This window comes from Marmota marmota, unplaced genomic scaffold (assembly GCF_001458135.2).
Source record: "Marmota marmota marmota unplaced genomic scaffold, marMar, whole genome shotgun sequence".
Classification (NCBI taxonomy): Eukaryota; Metazoa; Chordata; class Mammalia; order Rodentia; family Sciuridae; genus Marmota; species Marmota marmota.
The window spans coordinates 20,341,695-20,349,172 of NW_025999968.1; the positions used below are offsets into that span (position 1 = coordinate 20,341,695).

Below are 7,478 nucleotides of genomic sequence, written 5' to 3' on the forward strand. Positions count from 1 at the left end.
TTTTACAGTTCCTTCCTTTGACTCTAGAGTTCAGGGTTATACGCTGGTTGGCATCATTGTTGGAAGATATCCGCCCTCCTGCTTCCTGTAAAAGCAGCACTTGTTTCAAGGACAGGATTCATGTTGAACTCTGCTGCTCTTTTTACTAAAGTCCTTGGAGTTCCGTATTCGTCAGACATGGTTCCGTTGTCTGATTATAGATAAGAGTATCTTTCTAAAGTCCTAGTTTCATTTTCATGGTTAGAAAATAAGGACACTGTGCTGGCCTTAATTGAGGATAGGGCTCTGAAATAAGAGGCTCACATGGATTTTCATGTCTGTCTTTTTTCTCCTTTGATCCCTGATTTGATCCTGCTGTGTTTTTCAGGTGTGATGATTATTTTTTTATAGCACACCGTGGAGAGCGCAGGGGCATTGGTGGTATCTTTTTTGATGATCTTGACTCTCCATCCAAGGAGGAGGTGTTTCGTTTTGTGCAGAGCTGTGCCCAGGCTGTGGTTCCTTCTTATATCCCCCTTGTGAAAAAGCACTGTGATGATTCATTCACCCCCCAGGAGAAGCTGTGGCAGCAACTTAGAAGAGGACGGTAAGTGACAGCAGAATAAATTGTCTCTGTACAGCTGGAAGAAATGGTGAAGCCTTAATTACAATGGATAGGGTGTAGTGTTGTCTTTGGCAGATGTTAATATGCAGTCTGATTTTATTTCATAACCAGATAAATGTTACAAATGAGACTGAAAATACTGTAAAATAGTATTCTAAAAATTAAATAAAGTTTATTTAATTCATCTATACATTAGAGTCGTATAGTAGGTATGCAGTATTTGCTAAACAAAATTTAGCTAATTTCTGTTAGACTTCTGGCAATGTCCTCCAGTCTTATTTCAAGATGTGGGCGTTGCTTTGCTGATTTTTAAAATTTGCAATCATACTTTTCATTCATCTTAAAAGTTATTTTAATATAAATAATTGCAGAAATTACTTACACTTAATGAGAACTTAGTAATTAGTAATTTTGGAGCCTTGCACACTGATGTGGGCAACACCTAGGTATACCTTAGGTATTTTTCATCCAGTTTTCTCAACAGATCTGTGTAATAGGTGTAATATTTTACAGACGACAAAATGTAGAAAGGAAAGTTTCTTGTCTTTGCCCAAGATGACACAGCTGGTACATATAAGATATCAGATGTGGCACTGAATCATCTTACTCTAAAACTCATCTTTCTAGTACAAGAAAGAGAGGAAGTTGAAGCAGGTTTATATAATGGTAAGCCATGATAGTCACTTTATTCATCCTGCTGAGTGCATTGAGCTTGAAAAGCTTGATCGGGTGGCCAAATGGGTCAGTTCCAAATATCCATCCTGCCAGCCCCCATCAGTTTCTCATTATCCTCTTAAATGTATCTATACCACTAGTTCATGACATAGATTTTCTAATTTATGTTAATTGTCTCAGGCACATGAAGCTTTGATAACTAAGGAGGTAAAGCTTTATCAACTTGGAAATATGAAAGTTTATTAAACTTTTCCTTTTAGAAATTTCTTAAACCATGCATCTGTTTGGGGACATCACAGACACCCCACCTCCCACCCTGCCAAATTTCTCAAATATACCTTTGACACTCTTTCCTTCTTTCACTTGACATTTATTGTGGGCTTCCTATGGTCAGGCACTATAATGACCACAGAGGGACATAACATGGACCTGCTGAATAGAGGGTCATTTAATGGGGAAGACATATCTAAGAGAATAATTTAAAACTTTGTGGAAACTAAAGTATCTTAGTTTTATACAAGATTTCATTTGCAGAGCTGGCAAATTTTGTGAGGAGTAATCAGATGAAGCTTTTAAAACTGCTTAGAGGAATGGTTTTAAAATAGGAATAGGTTTTTGTTCTTATTTATTTTTTCTTTTTTACATTGAATGATGGCAGGTCATTCTGAAAATTCCATTGTATGTGTATCATTGCATGTCTGGTGTTTTTTGCGTTATAAGTGTGGAGTATTAGGTTAGCACTAATAGATTCTTTTCTACAGTGTGTCCTGTGAGTGTTCTTCAAGACAGTCTCCTTCTACCACCCTTATCTCTGGGCCCTAAGATGGCAAGAGAATAGCTCTTTCCTCATAGGAGAGACTTATAGATGCTTTTGCTGTCTTCAGTCTCTCATATTTCATAATGCACTGTCTCCTTTACAGATTACTACTCCTCTGCCCCATTTGTCCAAATATGAGTTTCCTTTTCAGTGGTCATTCTGGTTTCTTTTTGACTTGAGTCTCTCCTTTGGCCCCCTCTTCTAGTCTCTTGCCCTTAGTTGCTGCTATTATTTCCTCTGACTTTGAACTTTTGTCTCATAGTCACTTTTTTCTCACTAAAGACTTTCACCTTATTTTTGTTTTGGTAAAGGGAAGCAGGGTAAAACATAGGCATTTATTTAAATCAAAAAGGTTGATTAAATCTCATAATTTATAGGCACCTCAGAGAGGATAAATATATGGAAAGGATCAAGGTCAGATCTTAAGTGAAACCTGTTGGAAGTCATGGAGGCTTATGTGAAGAAGGGGTGTTATTCACTCAAACAAAGGAATACATATATCACATAGAGAATACATTTGGGGCACCTCTTATAAGGACCTTTGATATAGTTCTTCAAGTACATCAATATATGCTAGGGAATCAGTGGTCCATTAGGGATCATGTTTTTAGAATGTACATTGAGTAAAAAGGTAGCTGAGAGATTAAATTGTTTTCCATGATCTTTTTTTTTTTTTTAAGAGAGAGAGAGAGAGAGACAATTTTTTTTTAATATTTATTTTTTAGTTTTTCGGTGGACACAACATCTTTATTTTATTTTTATGTGGTGCTGAGGATCGAACCCAGCACCCCGCGCATGCCAGGCGAGCGCGTTACCGCTTGAGCCACATCCCAGCCCTCTTTTCCATGATCTTAAGAAAAAAGAAGATTTACTTAAATTATCTTTTGAAATAGAAATAAGGGGGTATAAAATAGTCATTAGTATGTAAAGGTAAATCAGTGATACGTAGAGAGAACTTGAAAAGGATGCATGGATAAAATTATTTAAATTTTTACAGTTTTTTTTTTTTACAAGTTTTCACACAAAATGATACCATTTTAAAAATGAATTACTGTGGATTCTAAAGAATATTTTGCTATGAATGGGCTTAAAGATAATAACCAGTAGGATAACTGAGAATATCTAAGGGAATTTAAGACCAGCAGAGTAGTTTCTGAAGTATTTGAAAAATGATCTGAAAGAGGGACTATTTAAATTTTCACATTTATGGATCACTCTGACTTCCTTGGGTTGTAAAAATTATCCTTTTGAAATTGGGGAGAAGAAACTTTTTGACATCCCATGATGTTAAAGGTGGATAAATATTTTTAAGTTAGTTGGAATCCATATCTGTGTCTATGACAGTTAATGGAATCCTTGGACAAGTTAATATACTGAACCAAGTTTTAGTTGATGCCCATGATATTTTTCTTAAAAAAAAAACAAAAAAAAACCACAGCACTAAGACTCAAAACACTACTTTATATTATGGTTGTTGTTAATCTGCCGGAAGAATGAATTATACCAGTACTTAAAAATATTATTACCCACTTTAAGAAAATATATAACAATTCAGTGGTTATACTTATAGAATAATTTTATGTGTCTAGTTTTTAAGAAAGAGAAATATCTCTGGTTGTGTACATAGTATATTCACACCAATTCGTGTCTTCAGACATGTACTTTGGATAATAATGATTATCACATTCGACCATCATTAATTACCCCAATACGAAAAATTGTGCTCTATATATGTCATATAAGAATTGTAATGCATTCGCTGTTATAAATTTAAAAAATATATCTTAAAAATAAAATAAAAAAGAAAGAGGAACATCTAGAATATTATAATCATTATTAATATTACCTGTAGCTGTACTTGGTCTTCAGTTACAGAAGTTCTACACTGTCTTAGTAGTACTTATGAGTTCTAGGCAGTGAAATGAAATCATCAGCCCATGGGGAGGACCAGAAGGAGCTGTATTATCCTAAGAAGGGATGCCATTTTTTTCCTTAATTGTTGTGCCTTAAAGTTCCCAGCTTTGTATTCATTCTGTTTATTTATGGGAAACATAACCTTCTTTTTTTGTAACTGCTCTGTGTTGGGGCAGAATGTGTATCCTATTGTTCATGGGGTAGAATGCCCTTTTATTTATGCTGGCCAGATGGGGAAAGCTTCTTGGGCTGTAGGCTGGTATTCTCTGTGCCAGTTCCAGCTGACAGAGAGAGAACCCCACCCCCACCCCCCGCCGCCCCGAGACACACACACACACACATACACACACACTTGAAGTATTTGTTACAGGCTTAATAGAAAGATATCATTCAGCAGGCTCTTAATGTTGTTTGATGTGTTCATCTCAGGTATGTAGAATTTAATCTGCTGTATGATCGGGGCACAAAGTTTGGCCTCTTCACTCCAGGATCCAGGATTGAAAGCATCTTGATGTCTTTACCTCTAACTGCCCGGTAAGCAGATAACTCACATGTCTACCCCAATGGACTAACCCTCCTAAAATATGAAAGTCAATGCTGACAGTATCTTACCTAAGACTTCACTGGTTTTGACTTTGCTGATTTTATAAGAAAATCATGGTTAGATAGTTAAGGCAGATCATATTGGATTTTATAGAATGAATGACAGAGCTTTATGGAGAAAGGTGAAAGAGAAGTAAGAGGTATTTGAGGGGATAAGTTTGTCTATCCCTTCCTGTTTGATTTCCCACCCCCTCTGGGAAGAGTTTTGTGTAAGAATTAAGCTAACATCTGCCCACGGATCATCTGAGGTGCTACAGTTTATGAAACCTTGGTTTACATGAAAGTGCATGTAGGCTCTGAGATATTAATATTAGCCCAAATATACTCAAGAATTAAAAAAAAAAAAACTATTTCTTTAGCTGTAGATATTTTTAAAAAGATAGTGGGTGGCAAGGCATTATCAAGCACAATAAAGAAGAGAAGCAACACTTTTTTTTGTTTTTATTCTTTATTATTTTTTCTTTCTTTTTTTTTAAACTTATTTTAAGAGTTGTATGTTACTTATTATTACTTTCAAAATTTTTTTGCTTCTGCTTTGATCATGTTTAGATGGGAGTACATGCATTCACCTTCGGAGAATTCCAAAGAAGCTGAAATTCTGGAAGTTCTGCGCCATCCGCGGGACTGGGTACATTGATGCAAGCGGAAATGTGCTGGGGTTCGGAGGACACAGCTGTGTGCCCCCTCCACCAGCTGGCACTGTTAACCACTGTGTGGTCCTGAGCTCCCTGTGCCTTTGGCCCCAGTCTTCTCCAGTCTGGGCCTGATCTTGTCAGGTGGTGAAATATTTTGGATGCTGTCAGGTCATTGCAGATGGTTGGTCAATTGATCCACATAATACTCATTTATACTTTTAGAATAATTTTATGTGTCTAGTTTACAAAATTTAAATGGAGTTTCTAAGTATTAAGATGAGGGAATACAAATAGTATAATAACATACCAGGAAACTCCTCATTTTATTTTTGTTACATATATTTCATTAAAGTTTTAGGTTCTACCACAGAAGTCAGTCATGGGATGTGTTTTACCTTTATTAATTCAGTGAAGTTGAGACTTCTTGGTAACTTTGGAATGAAACTTTGAAGGTTAAAGTTTTACTTTGTCATGCATCTTTTTCTAGAGACCACAATATTGCACAATATTCATTTTTATAATGACAGGTATTTAAAAGCACTTGAAATTTTCTCAGTGTCTGCATGTATTACAATTCAGTGGTTATCAATAGTTTTTAACTCCTAGTGATATTACTGTTATTTAAGTAAGGGGCATCTAAGTCGTAACTTTGACTTTTGTGGAATCGTAATTTGTTAATGTTAGGCTTCTCTGCATTTCTGAATGCAAACACAATATCCCTGGATTCTGATACTTAAAATTTTTCTATTCCAGACATTTCTATGTGTTTCAGATCAATCCTAGCATGTGAATTTAGAAAATGTTTTTCATTTGGAAAATGAAATGAAGAATATTTTCCTTCTGTAAATCAAATATAACTGATGTTGACATGTAGGTATTTTGTACATGTATTTCTTTATAAAATGGTCTGATTGAAATTGTCCTGTTTTTCAAATTGGATATTCTACAACTCTTATTTTTGCTGTTAAGAAAAAAAATCACAAACTATAGTAATATGAATGTATTATTTGATTAATAATATATTGAAGTTTGTAAGGAACAGTGTCTCATACATACTATTAAGCATTATTCTGAAATGTCGAATGTATGTGATTGTGTGTGGCTCTTTTAGGACTAGAAAATGTACAGACTCTTCAATTGTCTTACAGTGGACTCACTAATAAATTTTATTGTGACATAAGATTAATTTTGAAATATCTGTGTTCTTTATTTTGTTGGAATAGTTGATACAGGAAAACAAATATTTCTTGGTTTTAAAACCATAGTCCTCATTCCTTGGTGTTTATCCAAGAGAAATATAAATTTTGTATTCAATTTTCATAACAGTTTTTTTTTTCATCATCGCCAAAATTAGAGACAACTCAAATGGTCATCAGCAGGTGAATGGATAATTTGTGACCCGTACAAACATTAAACACTGCTCAGTGATGACAGGAGTAGCTATCATTAAATGCAGCAATCTGTATGAACATCAAAAGCACTGTGCCACAAGAAAGAAGCCAGGCACAAGGGCACTTACTGTATGATAACGTCACATGAATACTTAGGAAAGTGATAATGTTAATGACAGAAAGCAGATCCGTATTGACAAAGGCTGGAGACAGGGAATCGACTGTGAAGGGAGTGCAAGAGTATGTTGAGGTGACAGAAACGTTCCCTGTTTTAGTGGTGATGGTGATTTCTAGGCTGTATGCATTTATCAAAATTCATTGAACTTATACTTAACATCATGGAACTTTATTGTATATGGGAATAATATTTCAAGAAAGTAATCAGGGGAAAACAACATCATATAAGCATATAGGCACAAATGTTCAAATAAACCTCAGTTTGCCTTTTAAAAAATGAAAGTCATTTATTTTATTTTATTCCATATCATTTTATTTGGGGGAGGGCTGGTACCAGGGATTGAATCCAGAGACGATTAAACACTGAGCCACAACCCCAGCCCTTTTTGTTTTATTTTGAGACAGGGTCTTGACAAATTGCTTAGGGCCTCACTAAGTTGCTGAGTCTGGCTTTGAATTTGCGAACCTCCTACCTTAACATCCCAAGCCTCTAGGATTACAGGCATGTGCCACTGTGACCAGCTTAAAAAATGAAATATAGTCATTTAGATATATCTGCTAGTCTGTGTTTAGTTAAGGCTACTAGCTGGACACTGGACACATAAGAAATTTCAAAAATTTTCTGTCCATTTTCATGTTCTTCAATAAATATTTCTATTGTG

At 35.3% G+C, this 7,478-nt stretch overlaps 1 protein-coding gene across 1 annotated transcript in view; it reads left to right on the forward strand.

Annotated features, from left to right (window-relative positions):
* Positions 1–6,434, forward strand: part of Cpox (coproporphyrinogen oxidase) — a gene marked incomplete at its 5' end in the record, with an annotated part of 11,928 nt that extends 5,494 nt beyond the window's left edge. The window contains 3 exons of the mRNA XM_015478615.2: positions 368–586; positions 4,440–4,544; positions 5,163–6,434. Of these exons, the coding sequence (XP_015334101.1) occupies positions 368–586; positions 4,440–4,544; positions 5,163–5,250 (412 nt within the window). The remainder of the gene's footprint in view (positions 1–367; positions 587–4,439; positions 4,545–5,162) is intronic.
* Between the last annotated feature and the right edge of the window lie 1,044 nt (positions 6,435–7,478).